The 25135-nt window shown below is 32.9% G+C and overlaps 3 protein-coding genes across 4 annotated transcripts; 1 reads left to right on the top strand and 2 right to left on the bottom strand.

Annotated features, from left to right (window-relative positions):
- Window positions 1–117: 117 nt before the first annotated feature.
- LOC146530296 (thioredoxin-related transmembrane protein 2 homolog) lies at window positions 118–3310 on the bottom strand. The gene is made up of 4 exons (XM_085200804.1): window positions 2917–3310; window positions 2429–2692; window positions 1710–1844; window positions 118–667 (listed from the first exon to the last, which is right to left on the bottom strand). The coding sequence occupies exons 1-4, from the start codon at window positions 3207–3209 to the stop codon at window positions 559–561; spliced, it is 801 nt and encodes a 266-aa protein (XP_085056930.1). The 5' UTR covers window positions 3210–3310; the 3' UTR covers window positions 118–558.
- A 2933-nt stretch (window positions 3311–6243) lies between these two features.
- LOC146530295 (uncharacterized) lies at window positions 6244–12753 on the bottom strand. Its single transcript, XM_085200807.1, has 4 exons — window positions 12426–12753; window positions 10456–11856; window positions 8580–9683; window positions 6244–7838 (listed from the first exon to the last, which is right to left on the bottom strand). The coding sequence occupies exons 1-4, from the start codon at window positions 12609–12611 to the stop codon at window positions 6573–6575; spliced, it is 3957 nt and encodes a 1318-aa protein (XP_085056933.1). The 5' UTR covers window positions 12612–12753; the 3' UTR covers window positions 6244–6572.
- Window positions 12754–13558: 805 nt separating this feature from the next.
- Window positions 13559–23876, top strand: CCT7 (chaperonin containing TCP1 subunit 7). 2 transcript variants are annotated; one of them, XM_085200801.1, is made up of 14 exons: window positions 13559–13684; window positions 14539–14637; window positions 15569–15664; window positions 16076–16141; window positions 16378–16453; window positions 17184–17295; window positions 17868–18001; window positions 18478–18653; window positions 19972–20126; window positions 20257–20426; window positions 21410–21544; window positions 21857–22045; window positions 22538–22662; window positions 22861–23876. In XM_085200801.1, exons 1-14 carry the CDS (start codon window positions 13682–13684, stop codon window positions 22954–22956), a joined length of 1632 nt encoding a protein of 543 aa, XP_085056927.1. In that variant the 5' UTR covers window positions 13559–13681; the 3' UTR covers window positions 22957–23876. The 2 variants fall into 2 exon arrangements, with proteins under 2 accessions (XP_085056927.1, XP_085056928.1); XM_085200802.1 differs by having other exon boundaries at window positions 13636–13993.
- The last annotated feature ends 1259 nt before the right edge of the window (window positions 23877–25135 follow it).

The following is a 25135-nucleotide window of genomic DNA, read 5'->3' as shown; positions in this document are numbered from 1 at the left end:
GTGGACTTATCTCTTTAAGAATGTAGGGAAATGCTTAAGAAATATTACATTAAAACTGATAAAATCTAACATTTTGTAATGTTGCCGACAAAAAAGGAATTCAAATAAAAGATTATGTACGATTATTTTTTTTATAATAAAATCTAATTATTCATAAATAGTTCAACAAAACTTTAAACATATATCAAAACAGATTTTGCAACACAACACAAGACAAAACAAAATGTATAAAATGTTCTAACATTTAATTTTTTTAAAATACTTACTTATAAACATAATTATTATGGCCTTCGACATTTAGTAATAAATACAATAAATAATAAAAAACGCATTAATCCTTTTAAACTAATTAATATATCATATAGTCTTAAAAAATCAGATTCACAATTCATTATCTAAAATAAGTGTCAAGAGTAAAAAAATGGAAAAAACGCATTTAAGTCATATCAGTGTGCATTTCATAAAAACTCTTATATATTAACATTTTTTTGAAAACAAATTTAGCTTAAAAACAGCTCGGTCTACGCCAGTCTTCTGGCGTACTCTAGTCTTTGAGGTCTACTCATTCTTTTTAATGGTTTTCACTGCCGCGAGTTTCTCTTTACTCTCTTGGTATATGCCATCCAAATCAAATGCAGTTTTCAGATTGTCTTTGGAAAATAGGAACCTGAAATATAATTTGAATTCATATATTTGGAATTTAGGACACATCTTGTGTCTTGTTCACTAATATATATAAGAAAAAAAAACCAGCATCCCGCGTTTTTTCCCATAACAGGATAGGAATCTGAGTGTTTGTGTTAAGAAGTAACTACAACAAATCGAAATTAAACCCTCTACCACTGTCTTTACAGTCCAACACTGTCCAACTACACAGCAATAGCCAAATAAGAACTATAACTAAAACATTTATTTAACTTAACTGATTAAAATATTTTTAATAAATAAAAAAATCAGCTTCACACTGGATCCCGCACACAGCAGGGTAAGTAGAGGGAACCTAGTGTTAAGACACTCTGTTCCCCACTTTCTGCCGAATTCTGGAGTCATTGCGTGTTGCATAACTCAACGCCGCGCAGACACAAAGAGCGAGTGAAGAAATTGAAATATAAACGTAAATAAATATTTCACTTCCTCGAGTGGGGATCGAACCCACAACCGTCGCGTTACACGGCCTCAATTTTTTAATAATTTTAAGATAATGCATAATATATATTTAAAAAAAAATAAAACATGTAATAGATTTCATAGGTTAGCTTTGTCATTTTGTACACAATTGTCTGTCAGTTAAGACACATTACATAGTTATTTCAATATTTATTAATTACTAGCGGACGCGCGCAGCTTCGCTTGCTTATTTAGGAGTGAATTCTAATAAACCCCGAAACATGTGGTCAATTAAATACTTTTAAAAGTGAGAATTTAAAATTTTATAAAAATTGGTGCCAATTTAAAAAAAAATCTATACAAACTTTCAGCCCCTATTTCACCCCTATAGGGTTACAATTTTTCAAAATCCCTTCTTAGTGGATGTCCAGATTACAAAAGTAAACATCTGTCCAAATGTCATGTTTCTACCATCAGCGGTTACGGCTGTGCGTGCGTCTTACCTCAGTCAGTAAGGACTAGTCCTTTTATATATATAGATAAAGATAAAAGATTATATTATATAGATAAAAGATTATTAAACTTAAGAAAAAAGATTATACTTTTGTAATTTTCCAGTGGAATCAGGGTGTGGTCTTCTTATTTTTTCCTGACCTTCACTTAGTAAAAGGACTGTTGGTAACTGACGACTGGTTGGTCCGTCTTGTATTCTGTATTTTGCTGCTGCTTCGGGATATCTGGAATTAGAAGTAAATTAAAACTACTTCTTACATTATCTTTAACTAATTATATTCAAATGTTCTTTATTTGAATAATAAATACAAATATACCAAAAAAATGTATTCTTTATTTGTATAAACTTTTCAAAGCATTTTTGAAGTGTCGAATAAACATAGAATTAGTTGGCTGAGGAGGTAATTCTATTAAGATAAGCCGGTAACAACCTCAACAGTGCCTGTTTACAATCTTAATGTTACAATTTAACAAATACATAGATTGGCAGCTATCCTACATGATATTCAATAGGCTTTATTTTTAAGTATTGCATTTACAGTTGAATTAAATTTCTATAATGGTGAGCTTAGAATACATTTAACCAATATAATATAATGTGATTAAATTTTAAATATTTTCAGTACCTCACTTTGGCAGATAACATGCAGCATAGAGTCACGCTACTCAACATTTTCCACATATCGCCAGCTAGACATAAGGAGTCTTATTTCTAGCCTATTTTCTAAGGAGTCTTATGTCTAGACATAAGGAGTCTTATGAGACTTATGTCTACCCAAGTGTTTTAGAAAATGAATAAACCACAAACCTGCCCACATCCAATTTGCCGAACTTCAAATTATCAAGGTTATAATTTGCTGATAGTTCCGCAAACACTGGTGCAAAGTTAACACATGCTGGATGCCATGCAGCATACAAACAGACTATCCAAGTTGTATTCTTATTATGTTTCAGTTCTTCATCAAGAATTTGTGGACCTCGGAAATAGGTTATTAGTTCAGGACCAGTGTAGGTTGGCTCAGGGAGGAGGAGTGAAAGTAGTACTAGTAAAGCACCATAGGGTAGACCATATCTAAAAATAAAATGATTATTTCAATACAAAATAAATGATTTTTTTAGCTCCACACTGTATCTTGCATATAACACTTTGTATCCATAGTTTGGAATAGCCAAACCTGAGTTGGATTCTACCACTATATCACAATACTTCTTAAATATTACAAAGTTCATAAAATTTATCATAAATAAACAAATATATTAAAATACCAATATTAATAAAAAAATATAATTACTAACCTTATATCAGCATACAACCAAAGTATCAAATTAGCTATTTTCGTATAAACAAAAGAAGACGACAAATAATTAACCATCGTAACACTGCCCGCCTTCCTCGTCCTCAACATAACTACAATAATTAGGAAGAATAATATTTCCGTTTCTCTACTATCCAATTCACAGTCGGACTCGGGAAACAAAAATTTACAAATAAAATTAGTTCTTTTTGACGTTACGTACGAAATACTTAGTAAAATATTAACCCAATAATATGGCTTTAATAATTGACGTAAATCTTTATGGAACGACATATTGTTCAGTTAAAATTTGTATTTTTAATGCGATCTGTAAGTGCTATGGAGGGACCGAAATGGACCTCCCCCTACTCCTTGAATTAGTAATTTGTCAAATTGACAGATAGTCAGTGTTACCAACTTTCTAAGGCTTTACATTTTTTAGCTTCACGCCAGTAGTATATCGTCGGTGCGCCTGCCAAAACCGTTATGTGTATTTTTTTGATTTTTTTTTTATTCGATAAATAGCATTAAAATAGTACTCTGCATAGCCTACAAAAACAAATATATAGTATTTCCGCCTGGAAGTCGATTTAACAAAATCGATATGTGCACATCATTTTTATTTTTGGCAATGACAAATTCGTTATGTGCAGTTATGACCCAGCAGCAATGATCCGATGCGAAATGTTATTACATTATGTAATGTAATACATTAAGGGGAACCGTCACTCGAGCCTTGTGCTACAGATTTTTTTGGTACAGAACTTTTGGAGGATCAGGTTGAGTAGGTCCCTTCCACTTCTACCTTATCGGTATATAATGAGACAGAGCTCAAATCTCAGCGACTGCCGATGGAAATAGCAGATTCAGAGCGAGCAGGTATAGTATTGGTTGAAAATACGACTCATTTGTACCTAGATGAAGCTACTGGAGAATTTGTAAGCCGGAAGTCAGCCGAACTCGGAACTGGTCACTTCATACTAGATAAAGAAGCTGGAGGCTGGAAGTTTCAAGGAGATGGATAAACAGAGACCAGTAAAGACCAGTCAAAAGTTCTAAGGTAACAAATATAAAAAAAATACATTCGACGTGATAACGTCCTCTTCGGAGGATACTATAAAGAGAACTATTTACATTCAATTGGAAGCTGATAAAGTTTTAATTTGACATGTGCACCGTATTCAAAGAAAATTTGTCACTAGAAGAATATGAGGTACACAAAGAAAGAAAAAGCATACCAAAACAAGAAGAACGCACATTCTAGAATACTCTAACATGGCATTGATAATCTGAAGAAGAAGCGTAGGGGACAGCACACAGCCTTGGGGGACAGCGTTCACGGGCTTGTACTCCAAGCAAAAACCGTCAACAGTTACCTTGAGGCTGGACCCAGTAAGAATGCTAGCGATCCACTTGCATTAACTCTCGGAAAGCCATAGGATGGAAGTAGTGCAAGGAGCGCCTCATGCCACACGCGATCGAAGACCTTCGCCATGTCCAAACTAACTGCCAGACCCTGGCAGGTATTATATATTAGGTGGATTAGATAAACCAGAAGGTCACTGGTTGAGCGACCATGGCGGAAGCCATATTGACTGTCGTTAATCAATCAGTGATTCTCCAGTTAAATCAAAAGCTGGCCATTGATAATGCTCTCCATCACTTTCAAGAGCCAGGGTGGCAATAGGGCTGTAGTTAGATGGATCGGAACCATCGCCTTTCTTGGAGATCGGGTGGATAAGAGCGCTCTTCCACAAGTCTGGGACGATTGAATAAGAGTACCAAAACAGACCCATTAGCACAGGAGCACTAAAGGAGAGATGTCATCTGACCCACTCGACTTGTGGATGACCAAAGAAGACAGAGCTCGCCTAACAGCTTTTTAGCTGAACTTAATTTCAGGCATTAAGCTCTGGCACGGGTTTGCGCGCGGCGCTATTCCTTGGTCATCCATATTCGAGTTCGAGGCAAAGAGATGTACTATAGTAACTATAAATACGTCCATGTATATGTGCGGCACGAAAGCAAAGGTGTTACTTAAATTTAGTTTTAGTTATCTTGATAAAGTTTATTGCAATACTTATTGAATTCGCTTTTTATTTACTTCAAATTTACCTAGTTATTTAAGGGATAAACATTAAAGGCTTAGTCTATCTATAAACCTTTCCTAACCACTTTCTACCCTTCGAGTTTTCTATTAAACATTTTTTTGTTAATTATTAATAGAATTAATAACTATAGGACTAATATAACGTACCGTACTGTTTTATCGTTATCAGATTAACCATTTTCACGTAAAAAAGCGCCAAACCACAATTCCTTACGTTTATCATTACTTATCATCAGTATAAATATTTGTTTTAAGTTTAATACATTTTTGTTATCCTCATAATAACACTAAATAAATCCGATTATGTTCTTTTACAAAACTGACATGTGCATATTTTTCACTTGTAAGAAATGGTCGTTACAAGACAATTCTGATATGTGCATCAAAATGGTTAAAAAAAATTATTACAGATGAAGGGTACATTTTATCATTTTCGCTTGTATCTCAGTTCAAACATAATATATTTTGTCACCATATTGCATTTATAATTTTTTGATAAAGCTATTATTTAATAAATAAGATAGTTTTTGTCTCTCCTGAAAACTTGACTAAAAACACATAACGGTTTTGGCAAGCGCAACGACCATATGTTCCTTGCTTTACGAAGAAACGAAGAATTCTTGACGGATTGCGTGTTGAGTGGCGAAACCCAACGACGAGCTTTGCCTCTTTACCAGAGCGAGAAAATGAGAATATTAAAGATTTTATTACCACGAGTGCCCCAGGTAAAATGCGGCGGTGAGTTCCGCCACTCAATTCCGCAATGCCTCAAGAATTCGGCGGAACGGAGTGACTTAACACTAAGGTTCCACGTTACCCTCTGCCTACCCTAAAAAAGAATACCAGATAATCTAAATATTTTCATATCCTAAAAAACCTGATTATTATTTCCATATTCCAGTCGAATTTCAATTTACAAGGAAATTGGACGGCAAGGAGTTCAATCCCATTGGGGAGAATTAATTTTATTTTTATTACCGCGCTTTGGTAAGACAAAGTAATGCGTTCAGTTCCGTTAACTAAAACACGGCGTCTCAAAAACAGGCAGAAAGGTGAAGATATACATATTCAACTAGACCAATTATTATAACAAACATAACAGTTAAAAGATGTTGTGACGCTGTACAGCATTTGAGTGTTGATGCACAACTCTTGTGGGTTCAGTTGTCACTCAGGATTTAATTTCATTTCTCAACACTAGGTATTAAAACAAAATCATAAAATTAATATTTTTTATTCAATATATAATCTTTCTGATAACTATTTAACAATAATGTTTCTTAGGTTATTGTCCTATTAGAACTATTAAGGAAATAAATGTCCAATTAATTAAATACATTCGCTCAACAATGAACTCATTGTCAATGTTAGAAACTGATATTGTTCAATAGTTTTATACTTTTTAATTATTTAATGTGTATAAAATGGAAAAAAAATATTTCGGCTATCAAAATTTAAATAAGAGCCAAAATACACAGAATCTATGCCAATTCACATTTTTATTTTAGTAACATTGCGCTTCCAAAAAAAATGACTAAGTACAAATATCATACAGCCTTCATATGATACTCTTTATTTTCCTTTTTTATTTTGACAACAACATGATTTTCATTATTATGAACTTTGTCCATATGTTTCTTTAATTCATGATTCCTCACAAAACTCGCCAGACATTCCGAGCAATGGATACGGGAACCTTTATTATGTCTTCGCTTGGCATGCTCCGTTCTACGAGATGAAGATATAAACTTTTCTCCACAATCTGGGCATTCGTATGGTCTTTCACCTGTGTGCCGTCTCCTGTGGTACACCGCCGCCATTTTGGACACTAACTTGGCACCACAGATATCACATTCAAAATTCCTCACTCTCGTATGAACTACTGAGTGTTCGGCCAAACGGGCTGGCGTATAAAACCTTTTTCCACACCACTGACACTGATGAGGTCGTATATCCATGTGAATCCATAGTATATGATTTTTTAATTGCGGACGCGAATGGTAGGTCTTGCCACAATAATCACAAGTGAAAGTTGCCGGGTCACGGATATTAGAACGTCTGTTTCTTGGTATCGTCTTCAAATCTGGTTTAGCGTCAGGTTCACACTTGGACCTGTGCGCTCTGTAACAGCCACGATTCGTAAACTGTGCTCCACAGGATCTACATGTACGAACTGTGTGCATTTGTGTGTGCACATCGAAAGACGCACTCCTCTGGAATGTTCTGCCACAATCTGCGCACGTCATGACACCGGGCCCATGATTTTTTTTGGCATGACGCTTTCTGTCCACGTCAGTTTTAAAAAGCAATGGACATTCTGAGCAAATAAACATTTCGGTTTTGTGTACTTTCCGTAGATGCTCTTTCATTTCTTGCCCTCGTGTTAACATGGCGCCACAGAGCCAACAAGCTTCCTTCTGTCCACTGTTCCGTAAATGCATATTTAGGTAATATGGACTAAGGAAGCTCTTGCCACAATCTGTGCAACTGCACGCTGGTCCTGTCCTAGGATGCCTAGGTTTCCGTTCCACTAATAAATTCTTTCGTTTCACAATCCTGTTAGTTAAATGTTCTAACAAATCTTTTGCATTCCCTTCAAAATGATTGACAGTTTGTAGCAACAGGTTTTCTCTAACGATTGCATATAGGGATTTTTGGGAAGTATTCAGAGTTGGAAGAGTGTGAAGGGAGTCTATACAATTGGACCACAATCGCTGTGATTTCGTTACAAAAATTCGGAATTCCGAAGCAGACACAGCTACCCTAGTGCAGGACACGCACAGGCCTCGTGGAAACAATTGATCCTCTTGCACCTGTAACAAAATAGCAAAAATATCGTAAGCTATTATAGCAACTTCATAAATCTGGTTATTGCTGACCAATCAAGTTTTAAAAAATATAATTTGGAGTATTTTCTGTTAAAAAAAACAAAGTAAAAGTTACTTTCACATTGTTTTTATTTTTATTCAAAAATATTGTTCTATCTACATTGCCATTTCATAACACGATGAAATGTTATTATGTAGATAAAAAAAATAAACACAAATTTAAAAATGATGTATACTATATTAAGAAAATAAATAAAACATGAATGTTTCTAGTTCGGTTTCTTTGCATTAGTTTAGTTTAACCAATCAAGCATTCAAAAAACCGTAATTTTGATGTTTAAAAAAGTTTTGATTTTTTGTTTATTTTATTTCTTTACATAAAAGGAATTACAGTTAATTCTACAAGTGTAACTCTTTGTATATGGCATAAAAAAAATATTTTTTACTCAAAAAATATATATTTTGAAGAAAAATTATTTAAAATACATGAAATACTTGTTGCCAACTCAAGTAATTAATATATTTTTAGAGACTAACCCTTTTAAACCCATAATTACATCAGCAGTTTGTTACACATTACACATTTATTAAGAGAACGAAAATAAATAATAATTTGCAACTAGTACCCACCTTATCAATAACCACAAAATATACAAAATTCATTTAGACAAGAACATTTACATGATGGGCAGTCCTCCAGTGCTTCTTCAACTCCGAAGGTCTAACAAATCTTGCGTCACACTCATCACAGCCAAGATTTTTCCGTCTATGCTTCCTCTTTATATGATCCAACCTTCTGGAAGCCGATAGAAACCTGTCCCCACATTCTTGACATTCATATGGTTTCTCCCCAGAATGGATCCTCTGATGCATTTGAAAGCCGTGAACTGTTCTCATCTTGGCGCCGCAGAAGCACTGATATATTTTTCTTTCAGTCTTGTGAACTAATTCGTGAGATTTGTGGTGGGTCTTCGAAGAACTACGTTTCCCACAAATTTGGCAAATGTATGGTAGAACATTTAAATGTTTCTGGACTATGTGTACTCTTAAAGACGGTTTTTTAGTATATTTGCTCCCGCAGTCGTTACATTCGTAAATATATTGATTCGTACATTTGGATCCTTGACAATTGTTCCTATGGTGTAAGTAACATTTTCTGTTTTCAAAACTGCTGTTGCACAATGAACAGTTAAAAAGCGTATGTGTGTACATATGAGCTCTAAGGGATCTATCATTTTTGAAGCCGTTCCTACAGGTATTGCACTGTAAGCTGCTATCTGCATGCAATATCTGTTTATGGCGATCCAAAAGAAGTCTATCATCAAATAACTTATAGCAAATATCACAAAATTCGACCATAAGCTGGTGAGACCTCTCCAAATGTACTGGTAATTTTTCTTTCAACACAACCTTCCCGCACAATGTGCATGCGCGTACCGAAGAATTTAGCAAATGTCGATTCAAGAAATAGGGTACTTCAAATTGTTTACCGCAATCCTTGCACTTGTACTTGTTTTCACTCTTTTTGGAACATTTCTTTTTATATTTCGCACGAATTTTATGTTTAGCACCAGACAAAAAATTCAGTCTTTTGATAGCATCTTCTCGAGACTGACTAACAGGCACATAATCATTAAAGACAGTTCCATTACACGTTATATAAAAGGTCTTATCTTGTTTAGTTGGATTTTCTGGTATCATCAGGGCCTCGGTAATTTTAGTCCAATGGTTGTGCGACTCATGGCATAGGTGTCTGAACTGCCACGCCGATATGGCGTTATTAGCGCACGCGCAGCACAACGCCGCGGGAAAGTCGGTTTCGTCCACCACCTGAAACCACGTGACCAATCAGCCTTCATGTCTTCTTCATTTTGTCTTATCAGCTAGAAATTGGTTGTATGTAAATCCATTGCCGAATTTTATATTGCTTTAAGTTATAAACGAGACCTTTTTTAAAAGATAAACATTTTGTATCTAAATAATACAACAAAAAGTTATGTATACCAAGTTTTTATTCACAACTTGATTGTCTGACGTGACATATAAATAAATGGATTTCATAATTCAGTCTTTGAGAAAACGAAAAATATGTTTTAATATTATTTGAGAAAAATATATTAAGTCCCTTCAATTTACATGGTTACATTTGAAATAAAAATTACATCGAAAGGAACTATGTATATCTTAATAACTAAACAGGCAATGACTCTTAAATTAAATACTTAGAAACATATAAATGTTTTATATAGCAGGACTCGAACCCGTGTCTGTTATTCACCACCCAAGGACTCTGACCACTAAGCCATTCTCATTGAGTTACATTAAAATTCTTATATGACTGCTTACAACCTATTAATGTTGTTAGCATCTATTTAGGAAGATTTTTAGTAATTACCAATACTAATAAACTTTTATTATCATTTGTCAGAAGAATGTGCTGTTTATTAAATATTTTAACATTTTTAAAGAGTTATCCCACACTTAAGAAAAATATTTTTTTAAAACATTTTAATGTAAGAGACTTAGACCTGCGCTTCTTGTTTACCGCCCAAGAACCCTGACCACTATGCCATACATTAATTTCAAGCTACATTTATTACACAATTTCTTCTTCTTTTTTTTCACTGCACACATTTAAAACAATTTTCCCCGGTTTCCTAATAATCGATTTCACATTTTGATGTTTCCGACTATGATGATTCAGTCCACGGGATGAACTGAACTTCTCACGGCATACAGTACATTCAAACTGAGGAGTTTGATCCTGGTCATCATTGTGGACTGACCTCAGGTGTCTTTTCAGTCGATATGGCAACCTGAACTTGGCTGGACAGAGGTGACACTGCTGCTTTAGAATTATATCTTTTGTTTTGTGAACTTTCCGTATATGTTCTGACCGTCTTGAAGATGCTGAGAATGTTTCCCCACATTGCTTACATTCGTAGGGTCTCTCTCCAGTATGTAAACGTATATGTTGATTGTATCCCAACTTAGTTTTTAATATTATGCCACATTGTTCACAAGTGAAGGTACAATCAGGCTTATGCTGTTTCATATGTTCTGACATATGAGCTGATGCTAACAGCTTTCCACAATAAATGCAGGGACGGTGGGTATTCCTCATATGGACTATCTGTATATGTGCACAAATGAATTTCTTTCTGGCAAACGTTTTGCCACAATAATCACAAATACACTCTTTGCACGTAGCTCCTCGAAGCCCTACATTGATTTTACGATTGTTTTTTGCATTATTAATTTCTATAGTAACATTCTTTTTTTTTTTCATAACTTTTTTCTTACTGTATAATTCACAACAGTTCTTTGTATGATGCATATAGCAAGAATGGTTACGGAATAGTTTATCACAGCTTGGACAGTTTTTAGATACATGTATCGAGACATGAGCATGATAAGCATTAAGCGACTGAAAACTACGTCCGCAATCACCACAGAAGGCCCGACCATACTTATGAGTTGTCTCCACATGATGCACATATTGATTATAAGAACGGAATACTGCTGTACATTTCTTACAACTAAATGGTTTTTCCTTATGTTTCTTAATTAAATGGTTTAGCAAACTATTATGAGATACGATAGTGCCGCATACGTAACATGCTCGTTGCAAATCTGGAGATTCTTTCAAATGTAAACTAAATTTAATTGGACTCGAGAAACTTTTATCACAATTTGGACATTTATATATACTGTCCCTTTTAGGTTCTGGACACTTGGATAAGTATTTAGTTAATCGAAGAGCTGCAGTGGTATGGTTGTACGATTTTTTCATATCATTAATGGCAATCATTTTATTTTTGTCAATTATAGCAAAAACGGTTTTATTGTCTGTGCATTGGGTAGGCAGGTCATGGAGAAGAGCTATAGTGGTATCCCATTGCTGAGCTGCTGCTTGACATAATAATTTGAACTCAGCAGCATTTGTAGCTGATCTGGAGCACTCAGGACAGACTCCCTCGGGTAAGTCCCCTTCCATCACCACCTGGAACGACCGCTCGAGTCAAATGGCCACAAAATTTAATTTTCTTTTCAGATATATCTTAGGAATTTTGTTTAGCTTGAGATAGTTTTGTTATGATACAAAAATTGTTGTTTTAATATATTTGTACAGTAGTTATGTTTTTCTTAAAGTTTTAATAAATACTTTTAAAAGTAAAAAAGGTCTTGTTAAATTAAGCTGGAGGATTAATAGGAAAAATTCGGTACTTTAATATATTTGTACAGTAGTTTTTTTTATATTTTACATATTTTAAAGGTAAGAAATGTTTTTTAAAATAATTGTCATAGTTTCTAAGGAAATTAAAGTAGGTGTCGCTAGTTACAATTTGCATATTACTTGTCCACGAAAATATTATAATTGTAGGGATAATATTAAATTTAAATTAATATAGATAAAACCCATTATAATAACATATGAATATTAATATTTAAAGAAACTTTAAAAAATATGTAAATTTTAAGGCAAGGCCGCCATTTTGCCAAACAGCATAGCGTTCCGTTAATCGCAGAACAATTAAAATATAAAGAAAACAAAATAAATAACAATTTTACCTTTATTCCAGTTATTGTTTCCAATATTTCCGATAAAGTAACCGCTTTATCACCATCCATCATCACTGTATCGCTTAAGTAGACTTGTCCCTCCGTTGTATCACCTAAACATATTCGGCATTTATTTGCGCCGTCTCCGCGCACTATGTGCGAAACTAGAGCTTTTACATCGACTTGTCGGGTCATTTTAAATCTATTTTATTAATTTATTATATAATTGATTAGTATTTTCCTATTCAATTCGCACATGCGTTCGGTAAAGAAATTATTAAAACAATATTGGAACATATGTCAAAAATGTGAACTTAAATGTCAAATATGAAATTTTGACTTTTGTCACCAGATGTCAAATCAAAGCCAAGTTGTTTTTTTTTTTATGTTATAAATTTTATCTATATTGTGTGTCATTTGAAATCGATATAGTATAAAATTGTTAATTTCTGTGATTCATTATTTTTATTTGAAGTAATGTTATTGAATATAAGAATCAGGTCTTATTTAAAATAGTAAAATTTTAGAACTACTCAGTCAGTAACGAATAATAAATATACAGAAAGAACAGTATATTTTTAAATCAGCTTCACGCATTATCCTGCATGTAGTAGTGTAGGCAGAGGGAACCTATCGTTAAGACACTTTGTAGCGACCTATTGTTTATATAATAATCGATGCTTGCCTTTCGTTACGTCTATTTGTTTTCTTAAATATTTCTTCATTTTATTGTAATTATCGCTGTTCTTTCTACTTATATACACAACAATATGTATTGTTGTGTATATAAGTAGAAAATAAAGATAAAAGAATGGATGAATTAATAATATTAATGACTACGTTGAACTCGCAAGAGTAAACTGCATATTTGTATTCCCACCAATCAATCGGGTGGAAAGGACTAAGCAAGCGGAAAAAGGAAAAATTGAAATGTACTCGCTCAGTTTAAGGAGCAGGGCCAAGTAATTACAAAATAGAAAAGTCTTTTTTCGTTGAAATGTAAACCTATTTTCAAAAAGGAGTCCGTTCCGTCCATTACAAAATACAAACTGTTACTTATAAAATATAATGTCCAAATTTATACTATTATTACATTTTTTATACGTTAGTTTAATTGATAAATAATCGTTTAATCGGAAAGCTTAATGGTAATCCATTAGCTTTCCGACCATAGACAAATTTGAACAGTCATTTGATTTTCTTATCTTATTTAGTTTGTTCTTTTGTTTTGGTTTCAAAATACTAGAAATAAGAAGATATTCAAGATGGTAATTTAATTCTATATTTCACAAACAATCTAAGTATAATTTATTGTTTAAGTGCTTTTAATTAATAGCGCATATGGTGAAGAATATGACTGAAGATATATTTTAGTATTTACAAGTGTACTTTTTAGTGAAATTTTGTGTGTAAATATAGGTTAAATCTCGAAAAGTTTCAGTATTTATTTACATTTTATATTAGTTTTAGGTAAAATACATAAGAAAAGACTTATTTAGATATTCATTTCATAAGTTTATTTTACATATTAACGTGAAAGTCTTATTTAAATACGATGAGTAATCCATCCGTGAAAGGTTTGATTTTTATTCTTATATAGCATTTTTATGATATAAATTACATTCAGTGCATTATTTACACTATAGTACGCTTAATAAATATCAATTTATTGTTTTATTACTTAAATTTAACTCATATTTTGGTATTTGAAAATCAGGTGTTAACGTCAAGTAAACACAATTTTGTTAAATCTGTGACATATACCAGCTTTATTTTTTTTACCATAAAGGTAAAAAATAATAATTTTCATTGGCTGTATCCTGTAAAACGCAGGGGCCAGCCAGTAGTCAGTAGTAAACATCCTAGTGTATTCCGTCTCCTACTTTTTGCCAAATTAATCAATACTTTGAATATAGTGTTGAATGGCCGGACTCAACACCGCGTATTGTTTTGTTACACTAGAGTGAAGAATTGAATATATTCTATGCACGTAGAAGGGAATCAATCCCCTCATTTTTTGCCATGATTGTTTCACTTCATATTGTATTTTAACAAATAAAAATACACATTTTAAACCATAATTCAAGTTAAATTTAGTAATATATAATTTTTTATTTTGCAGCAACCTCAAATCCTAGTGCTAAAAGAGGGTACAGACCAGTCACAGGGCAAGCCTCAGCTAGTGTCCAATATCAATGCCTGTCAACTTGTGGTAGATGCTGTGAGTATTATTTAATATATATATTTATAATGAATCATATAAAATAAAATGCAACTACACTACTAGTGTAGTTCCTTGGCAAAGTACTCACCAAAGTTGAGTGCAGTGTAAAATATGTGTCACAAAATCCTTTGACTTGGGTGCCAAAGTTACACAAGGTGAATTTAAGTGTCCGTTTACATTACCTGCCTTACCCAATTTAATTTCACAAGTAGTGTAGTGGGTGCTTTACATCAAGAAAAATAGTTGGTAATGCATTTGGTGCAAGACTGATTGAAATAAAAAAATATTAAAAAAAAAACATAAACCCCCCTTGTAATAAAACTAAAAAGAAAATAAACAAGCCCAATAGTTTATTAGGAGTGAACAGTGGAACCTCTTTAAATTATGCGGGGTTCCTGGTAAAGATCTTATTGATTGAAGAATTATTTATACAGTACGGCTACAGGTTGGCTAAGAACTGTCATGTCCGAAAGGCGATTATTTTCGGTCCTTTTTTGTTTTCTTTCCCCTTTGTTTACTTTTATTACTTACTAATGTAACAATAGGAAAATATAAACAACCTGGTTATTATCATTGAATCAGAATCCTACGGATGCCTTAATGAATGGTAATACATTAATACACACTCACACTCATACATTCTCACATGTATACCCACATACACACCTACCCACTCACATTGTATGTACACCCTCAAACAAATCCGCTTGTCTGTCTTTTTATTGGGATTTAAGATTAGGTTTTGTTTAAACTTATATATAATATACTGCAAAAGCTGCTGTATTTAATTGTTGTGGTTTTAGCTGATATCATATAGGTATTTATTTCCACAAAAATATTAAGTTTTATGGAAGAGCAAGGCCTCCTTACACAAGTACTAGTGTTTTACTAGTAAATTACTAATAATTAACTTGTGTGTTGTGTTAAGGTCCGCACAACACTTGGTCCGCGGGGGATGGACAAGCTTATTGTGGATCACAATGGGAAAGCCGTCATTTCTAATGATGGGGCTACTATTATGAAAGTAAGTGGTAAAATAATAATGTTAGTTGTTATGGGAGTTGAACAGCTTGCTTTATATTTCTATTTATTACAATCATCATTGATTAAATTGGCGCAACATTATATTATTATTATTTTTAAAATTTAATATTTTTATGTAAAAAATATATGTCACAGTGCCTTATAATGTGTCACATTGTGATAGTGTCTTACTCGTGGGAAGATGTATTATTTTCATTTCTGGAAGATACGAAAGACAAAGTTCCATTGCCTAATGTGCAACAAAGTATGTTTGATTCTATTGTGGTGTACAAATAAAGTAATAATAATAATCTTGTAACTATGGTTCTCTCTGTACCTCCTGCTATATGCAGGCTGCCATGTGAAGCTGAAAAACAATTAATATGTATTTTTTGTCCTTTCCTTTTTACAGTTGTTAGATATTGTCCATCCGGCTGCAAAGACATTGGTTGACATTGCCAAATCACAGGATGCTGAGGTAATGCTCAGATATTACTGATATTATTATAACTTGACTAAAACTATTAAAAGTACAATCTTATTTTTTGTGTATATTCAAAAAATTATAAATTATGCTGTCTTCTAATATAAATGATTATAAACACGGATCCAATTTCTGAATGCCATTGTGGACATTGTTATTATGATAATTAAAAAAAGTACCTAAAAATTATGAAAAAAATGAACTGTACTAATATAAAGACTAAAATGCAGGTTGGTGATGGTACCACATCTGTAGTGATACTTGCTGGTGAACTCTTGAAGAGATTGAAGCCTTTTGTTGAGGAAGGCAAGTGGTTTTTCTTTAATATTTTTATTATCTGTGGTAATAATAGTGTTATGACTTTTTAAGTGTCTTTGATATTTCTTGTTATCACTTATTTTACTAAAAAAATTAAAATACCATTAAATTATTTTGTACAATTTTGTAATATAATTTAAGTTTGTTATATTTATTTTTTACTCATGTTGTGTTTTGTAGTTAAAACATAAAAGTGGAATATATATTTTTTATTATATATATTTTTTTATGATTTTGGATGTAATGTCATATTTCTTTTTTATTTTTTTATAAAATATCTGTAACTGTGGCTGATTGCAATGTAGCTTTTGCTTAACAAAACTTAAATCATAGTTTTTTTAAGTTTTAAAGTGAAAGACTTAAAAATAATTCACATTAATGATAGAAAAGTATTTTGAAAAAGACAAAAATTAGAGAATATAGCAAGACAAAAGCTAATTCTTAAGCTCATAAGAAAACAAAAGGTGTGGGTGCGTGTTCTATGTTAAAATTCTTATACATTGTAAAAAAATATTTTTCCTAAAAAATCTCTAAATTTATCAAATAGACAACTATACATTTAATTTAACTTACGAAATTGACCAATGATTAAAACAAACGGATCCAATTCCTGAACTGGCAATGATGTTCAAAAGATAGTGGACATGAGGTCATCATCATCAACCATCCACTCACCCTCAGATTTGAACTGGCTATTATCATACCATCGTTTTTCTAGGTGTTCATCCTCGTATAATAGTGAAGGCAGTAAGAACGGCAAGTAAACTAGCAGTGGACAAAGTTAAAGAGTTATCGGTTAAAATTGAGAATCGATCACCTGTGGAACAAAGGTGAGAGAAAATCTATTTTTATTTTTTGGTTTTCGAGAATTATCGAGGCACTAGACACGCAATAGCTCTACGAAAGGGCCGCTTTGCCATGTAAGAAAATATTAAATAATTCATTTCCCCGAATGGGAATAGAATCCACCACTATTAAGCTAGCAACTGAAATGGTAATATCTCGCCTATGAGTGGAAATTGAACTTGTGGGTTCAATTTCCACTCATGGGGGAAGTCGTCGCGTTTAGTCAGTCACACACTTGTGTCCCTGTGCCACTCAATAATTAAAAATATCAATAATCAAACTAAATAATATAAAACTAAATAATAATTAAAAAAACAAAATATTAAACATATATATATATATATATATATATATATATGTATATTATATTATATATATGTTTAATATTTTGTTTTTTTAATTATTATCATTATGAATTAAGCCTATGATTAAAACAAACGGATCCTATTACTGAAAGTAATGTAGACAATAAATAAAACAGGCTGTACACACCATCACCTTGGCCATTTTACAATATAAACTTTAAAAAATAACTAAATAAATCATGTTTTCACAGAGAGCTGCTAACAAAATGCGCGGCAACCGCAATGTCATCGAAACTAATTCACAGGCAGAAAGATCATTTCTCCAAAATGGTTGTTGATGCTGTATTGTCGTTGGACGCACCTTTGCTGCCGTTGGATATGATTGGTAAGTATTTTAAAAAAAACGGGACCCTAGGTCCCTTAACGTTAGGTAACCTTTGGCTACCCTGCTATACGCAGGACACAGCGCGGATTTCTAGTTTCGATTTTTTTGAAGGAGAATAAAAAGAGCTTATAACTTCGTCCCTATGAAAAGGTTACCGTTTATCAATAACTGGACTATCAAACACAATTCCTGAGGTTACTGAGTTCAAGAAAACAATTTGTTCAGCTTATAATATTAAATATTGGTTATAGAATATGCACTGCATGTTTTTTCTTAATATCATATATGTATTATACTAACTTTGTTTTTTTTATGTAAGCCTATGATTAAAAACAACGGATCCAATTACCGAAATTACTATGTGGACCCATTGATAGTAGAAATGAGGCAACAGATTAACAAAACAAAAGTAATGAAATAAATGTTAATTTATTAATCTATTTATTATTTAATTATTCATGTCTCTATACCTGTAGGTATCAAGAAAGTGACAGGCGGTGCTCTAGAAGATTCCTTCCTCGTTGCTGGGGTTGCTTTCAAGAAGACATTTTCCTATGCCGGTTTCGAAATGCAGCCTAAAAGTTACACTAATTGTAAAATTGCACTATTGAATATTGAGTTGGAGTTGAAAGCCGAAAGGGATAATGCTGAGGTGAATATATATCTATTATTAATTATATTATAAATGTGGTGGTTGTAGGTCCGATTTGTAGTTAGTACTAAGGGTACAATTCCCACTCGGGGAGTCAAATATTTATTATTTTCCTTTCGTCGCACTGGTGATGATTTAAAGCGCGGCGTTCAGTACCGTCAACTTAACACAAAATACCTAGAGAATTTGCTGGAAAGCGAAAAACGGAAGTGGGTTAATGGGAATGGAGTGTTTAAACACTACTGTCTGTCTACTCTGTCTACTAGCCGCCTAATACTACATATGTATGTATGTATGTATACACATATGTATGTATGTATGTATACTATAAATATGAATAATTAGGTGGAAAGTAGTGAATTTAGCGTCTTAATACTCAGTTCCCGCTGCCTACCATGCTATATGCGGGATACAGCGTGAAACATATAAAAATTAATCACTGTAGATAAAAAGTAAATAATTCTGTAGAATTGTTGATTATATAGAGTGTGATTCCACACAATACACAATCTAGACGTATTTGATGTGAACATAACTGGGGCTTAATGGTCAGAATGCTTGAATGGTTTCCAAAAGTGTGGGTTCAAATCCAGCCACGTGAAATTTTTTATAAATTTCTTAACGGAACATTATTTGTTAAGTGGCAAGACTGTAGAAGCAATTTTTAAAAGTATTTGAAACCATTACTGTAAAAAAATATTTAAAATTATCTTGTAATTTAATAGTAGTTTCGTTATTGTTTTCTATTCATTGTTGTTTGTTTCGTATAGACGAAACGCGTTGTTAACTTACGCCGCCCAATATGCAATGTGATGTGTAAAATGTGTGTAAAATAATAATAAAAAATTAGCCTATGATTATAAATAACGGATCCAATTACTGAATGTACCATGTGGATCACTGATGTTATGAGGCTAATATAATATAGGAGAGGTAGTAGCTTCGATTTCTACCATAAAAGATATATATTTACGTAAAATGTATAGAATTTTTTGTGGCACAGCAGAATAACATCTAAAACTAGAAACGCGAAAGTTGTGGGTTCGATTCCCACTTGGGAGAATGAAATGTTATCATTCCTCGATCTGGTGAAAAAAAGTGCGGTGTTGAATTCTGCCACTTAGATACCTCTCGTATTCAAAAGTGGAGAAGATAGTATTTTGACAATAAAGTGGTTTACCTCTACCTACATTAAATTATACATACATAGGTACCCACAATATAATAAATTTTCAACCAATTCTTTACGTGGATCTTTTACCTACACTCACACATTCAAATCCATTCCAAATTTTAATAATTTCCTTTTTCATTTTAGGTAAGAGTGGACAATGTAAAGGAATACCAAAAGGTAGTAGACGCTGAATGGCAAATATTATATGAAAAGTTGGCTATCTTGCACGCCAGCGGTGCCAACGTGGTGCTGAGCAAGCTGCCCATAGGAGACGTTGCTACACAGTATTTTGCTGATCGGTTAGTGTTGTTTTAGGTTTTTTAGGGTTTCGTACCTCGAAAAAAGGAACCCTTATAGGATAACATCTGTTTGTATGTGAGTCTGTCAAGCCTTATCTGATATATCTAAATAAGCTCTTTTTTATACTAGTGACATGTTCTGCGCTGGCCGCGTAATAGAGGAGGACCTGAGGCGCACCCAGCGCGCCTGCGGGGGCGCGGTGTTGAGCTCCGTGCGGGATTTGAGCGCTGATGCGCTGGGGCACTGCGCAGAGTTTATCGAGAGACAGGTCGGCGGGGAGAGATATAATATATTTACTGGTTGGTGTTTGTTTTTTGTGATTTCTTGTAATATTGTTTCTTTTTTATTCAATTTATGGTATTGATATTAAGTCTAGTGGTGATATTTTGACATTGCAAGTTCCGTGACGAACTTAACACTGTGCTTTATTGAAAACACTAATAGACCAAAGTGGGGAAATAAATATAAGAATTACCTCGAATGGGAATGGACTTCACAATAATTGTGTTAACAGTAAAATGATGCCCTACTAGGCCAAGACGGTTTATATATACATTATCCGTTGAATAAATTTAGAACAAACGTAACACAACGCCGTGTATTACTTTAACTGGCCTTGGTGTATTTGGAAAAATGTAAATAAGTTTTTTATCAAGTGGGAATCAACTTTACAATGATTAAGTATGCAGTCAGATGATTTAGAGATGTTAATTGTTTTATTTTATTTTAAATAAAAAAAATATATATATTTAAAATATTTAATTTTATTAGGTTATGATAAAGAAAATGCTCCTCATGGTGAGATTTATTTTAATTTGTATGTATTGATACGGTTAAAACTTTTAGAGTTACAATTAGAATTTTTGTTATAGTACTTGTATTTGATACATAGTTAGTAATATGATTAAAGATTGTTATTATTATAATTAATAGTTAAAAACCACTGACACAAACGTAACGTAACCTTGTAAGATATATTAAGTGTAATTAGTTAGTTCTTGTTGGTTTATAAAAGGTGCATTTTTGTTTTGTTTTTTATTTTATAGGTTTTTTCTGTATAGCCTATGATTATAAATAACGGATCCAATTACTGAATGTTACCATGTGGATCAAAGTTGTCATGAGGCGGTTTTATTATATAAGGGAAGAACGTAGAAGGTCCGAATTGTACTAAAAAAAAAGTATTTTAAGTTTTAACGAAATTAAAATGTTTTGTTTAAAATTGATCAATTTTTTAATAAGTACCTTCAATATAATATTTCTAAATATTTTGTCTTTCCAGGGTGTCCGGCAGCTAAGACCTGCACTCTTATCCTTCGTGGAGGTGCCGAGCAGTTCCTTGAGGAGACAGAGAGGTCACTCCACGATGCAATCATGATTGTGAGACGTACAATCAAGAATGATGCTGTAGTTGCAGGTTCATTTCCAAATTTTGGGGCGTTTAGTAGGAGATTTTTCTTGTTTTATTCATATGCATGTAGGCAGAGGGAGCTTAGTGTTGAGTTTTTTTGTTTACCTAAGTTTTGAGGAAAATTTTAAATATAATCATTCACCTGAGTGGAAATTAAACTGTGGGTTCAATTCCTTCTTATATACTACCTTTAGAATAAAAAAAATCTAAATTATTATTAACACCAAATTTTTGTATCTTATTTTAATGTACTCATAAAATTTTTAATATTCTAATAACACTATTCTAATATTTTTTTTATATTATAACTCTAAACAGGCGGCGGCGCAATAGACATGGAGGTGTGCAAGTACCTTCGCGACCACTCCAAATCTATAGCGGGCAAGGAACAGCTTCTAATAGGCGCAGTGGCACGCGCCTACGAGGCCATCCCGCGGCAGCTCTGCGACAACGCGGGCTTCGACGCCACCAACCTGCTGAACAAGTTACGACAGAAACATCATCAAGGTGAGGGGAATTTTTGGTTATTTGCGGTGGCCGCGTATTGTACATACAGTGTTTTTATCATCACTACTTTTAATGAAACCATTATATTAACTATTCTATAAAAGCCTAATATAATTAAAACAAAAGAAATTTTGCTGAAAAGAAAAAGTGATTTTGTATATTATAGAATTATATAGTGTTAATCATAGGAGTGCCATAAAGGTGGACAGAGAAAATTTACTTGAATAGCGTAACCTAACACTGTATATTGTGATGTGATAAAATGAAAAGAGAAACAGGAATTGGTATTTGAACCCACAACCATCGTGTGTAAATGAATTACTTAATATTTTCATTTCTTCGCCTTGTTAAGAAGATTAAGCACGGTGATAAGTCTCGAAAATTGGTCAGTGTATAAGGAATGAAATGTCTTAACTCTACATTTCCTCTACCTACACTGCTTTATGTGAAAATATTAATTTATTATCTTATTTATTTATTTTATGTCTCAAGGTGATATATGGTACGGCGTTGATATCCAGAAAGAGGACATTGCTGACAACTTTGCGGCCTGCGTGTGGGAACCTGCGGTGGTCAAGATCAACGCTATTATTGCTGCGAGTGAAGCTGCTGCGCAGGTACTGACTTATGATTATAAAAAGTAAAAACTTTTGAATGGCTTTCAAAAGTTTTTACTCTTTCTCTATTCGATAACATTGCAGAAAACTTAATAAAAAATCCGTATAATTCATATTTTTAATTAATACAATCGTGATTTTACTTAAAATGCATGAATGTTTTTATATAGTATATTTTAATTTTCTCCACTTCCACAGATCCTCTCAATCGATGAAACAATAAAGAATGCAAAGAGCGGTGGAGGTGACATGCCTGCGCCCGGACGCGGTATGGGACGACCGCGAATGGGATAGACATACATATAAATAAATACATATACAGTACGGTCTTGAAGTCGTGGCCACTCTGAAATTTTGATTTTTCTGATCTTTTACTTTACATTGGTCACTTGCGCTTAGGAAGAGCCATGACACGTTGACGGTACTTTATATAGATGGAAGCCTTAATTTGTTTTAGTTGTGCTATTTAATGCGGAGAAAAAGTTGGCTAATTTTGAGTATACTTAAGAAAAAATATTTAGGAATAAAAATACAAGACAAATGCGAGTCAGTCTCGCTCACCGAGCGTTCAGTAACAATTTCATGATTGTAGGTCAATGGGTAATTATCCCCGTAGATCTGGACATTTGATACCTCCACGACATCTCAAATGCACTTGACAAATTTACAGACAGGCACAAAGGAAATGAACAGTGGTCCTTATTTTCTTTTATTGTGTGAATAGCTTATGATAGCTTAAAAGTGATTATATTTATACTAAAGCTCAAGAGATTGTTTGGTTGAATGCACTAATCTCAGGAATTGGTGGTTCCACTTGAAATAAACTTTTTGTGAGGTTATAGTTCATTTATCGAGCAAGGCTAAAATAGGCTGTCTTACATAACTTTGTAATTTCCATATGACCACGCAAGCCAAGTCAGAGGTAAAACGCTAGTAGAGTATAAAAACTTTTCCTCCATACTCCTGCACTAGTAAAAACATTCATACATTTTTGTTTAATGTAATATTGATATTAATATATCATATTCTTTAATGTTCATTATTAAATATCGATTATAAAGCTTTTACATTATTTTTATTATATTATAATATTAATATTGGTAATAAATTATGGTTCCATTTCACGTAACTCGCGTAACTTGCTAGTATTCTCGCATTCACAAACTTAGCTTAAGTTCTTTAAGTTATGAAAATTAATAAAAGTATTAACGCTATTTGTTTTTGTTTATTTATACAAATCTGGCATTACATGGAATGGTGATTTGTTTCATTTATATTAATAAAAATATGAAATTAAGTTTATGATACTCAAAAACATATTATGTTCGATTGAAGTCTGTGGAATGTGTGGAATTTAAATAATATTCATATTTATGAATTATTTTCGTTGTACTATCTTCAATGTATACTAAATAAAATAAATGCAACCCTGGACTTTGCGATTGAGCATTTAACATATTCTTATAATTTTTTTTTAGCTTTCACACGGTATCTTGCACATAAGAAGGAATGGCAGAGGGAATGTACCAATATTTGCTGTCATGGACTTGTAACTATATAGAATACCTATTTAAGGAGCAACTTTGTCACATGTAATTTTTGCGTAGCTTTACGCGGCGGACTCACGAACGCTCAATCTCAAGCTCTCCAGTTTTGCAAAATTTTTTTATAGTTTACCCACTCCAATTGGTTATATCGTAGACAGATGCCTGTCTAACACAAAACGAATTATTTAATTTGTATCAATACTTTCTGACATTACCGTGTCAACTAGCTTTATAATAATAGTATAGAAGTTGTGAATAAAATAATTCCAAAAAATAATTATGTTAGTAAATAAAATGTCAACAGAAAGTATTTATTACACAGAACAATTTATTTTAAGGCAGTTCAATGAGATGTCTCATAAAGTTTAGCTGGGTGGCTGGGGTTCCATATTAGACCGTCATTTTTTTATGTCATCATGTTGACCAACTTCATATGTCTTATAGGTGATGAGGCGGGCCGCTATGGTTTCATATCAAGTATTCAGACCTTAAAATAAATTATAGTGTATACTTATGTAGCCGAGGACTAATAGCTACGAGCTCATATGTTTTACGAAAGAAGTTTCATTTATATCCGTCAAGTATATTTTGGTTGAATCACGAACAATAGACAGACAATAATTATATTTCGAAGAGGCCAATAATTATATTTCGTGGCGCAAGAGCACAAAGTGTGCTGTAAAATCGTCTGGTGGGTTCGATCCCCACTCGAGGAAATGAAATATTTATTTTAATTTATATTTGTTGGCTATAAGTTGACTTAGAAGTTTGAATTTGGCGGAAAATGAGGGAAATACAGCATGACGCTAAAATATATATATATTTCAACTTAAAAATTAAAGCTTAAAGTTAAAATTTCATCAAAATTACTTTAGTAGGGCATGTGAAATAGGTATGTAATTTATACAGATGGAAGTAGAGTAAGT

This window comes from Heliconius melpomene, chromosome 17 (assembly GCF_056956725.1).
Source record: "Heliconius melpomene rosina isolate 202511_hmr_F chromosome 17, ASM5695672v1, whole genome shotgun sequence".
NCBI classification, from domain to species: domain Eukaryota; kingdom Metazoa; phylum Arthropoda; class Insecta; order Lepidoptera; family Nymphalidae; genus Heliconius; species Heliconius melpomene.
This window is presented reverse-complemented; position numbering and strand designations above follow the sequence as displayed.

Bases quoted from the DNA above. Each gene is read 5' to 3' on its own strand.
- LOC146530296 (XM_085200804.1), bottom strand. From the start codon at position 3,209: ATGTCGTTCCATAAAGATTTACGTCAATTATTAAAGCCATATTATTGG. The intron at 2,693-2,916 runs GTTAGTAATTAT...TTTTATTTTTAG, and splicing joins TGGTTGTATGCTGATATAAG to ATATGGTCTACCCTATGGTG. The intron at 1,845-2,428 runs GTTTGTGGTTTA...TTCTAATTCCAG, and splicing joins GGCAAATTGGATGTGGGCAG to ATATCCCGAAGCAGCAGCAA.
- LOC146530295 (XM_085200807.1), bottom strand. From the start codon at position 12,611: ATGACCCGACAAGTCGATGTAAAAGCTCTAGTTTCGCACATAGTGCGC. The intron at 11,857-12,425 runs GTAAAATTGTTA...CGGTCGTTCCAG, and splicing joins AAACAATAACTGGAATAAAG to GTGGTGATGGAAGGGGACTT. The intron at 7,839-8,579 runs GTTAGACCTTCG...ATTTTGTTACAG, and splicing joins ATGAGTGTGACGCAAGATTT to GTGCAAGAGGATCAATTGTT.
- CCT7 (XM_085200801.1), top strand. The intron at 18,654-19,971 runs GTGAATATATAT...TTTTCATTTTAG, and splicing joins CCGAAAGGGATAATGCTGAG to GTAAGAGTGGACAATGTAAA. The intron at 20,427-21,409 runs GTTGGTGTTTGT...TTGTCTTTCCAG, and splicing joins GAGATATAATATATTTACTG to GGTGTCCGGCAGCTAAGACC.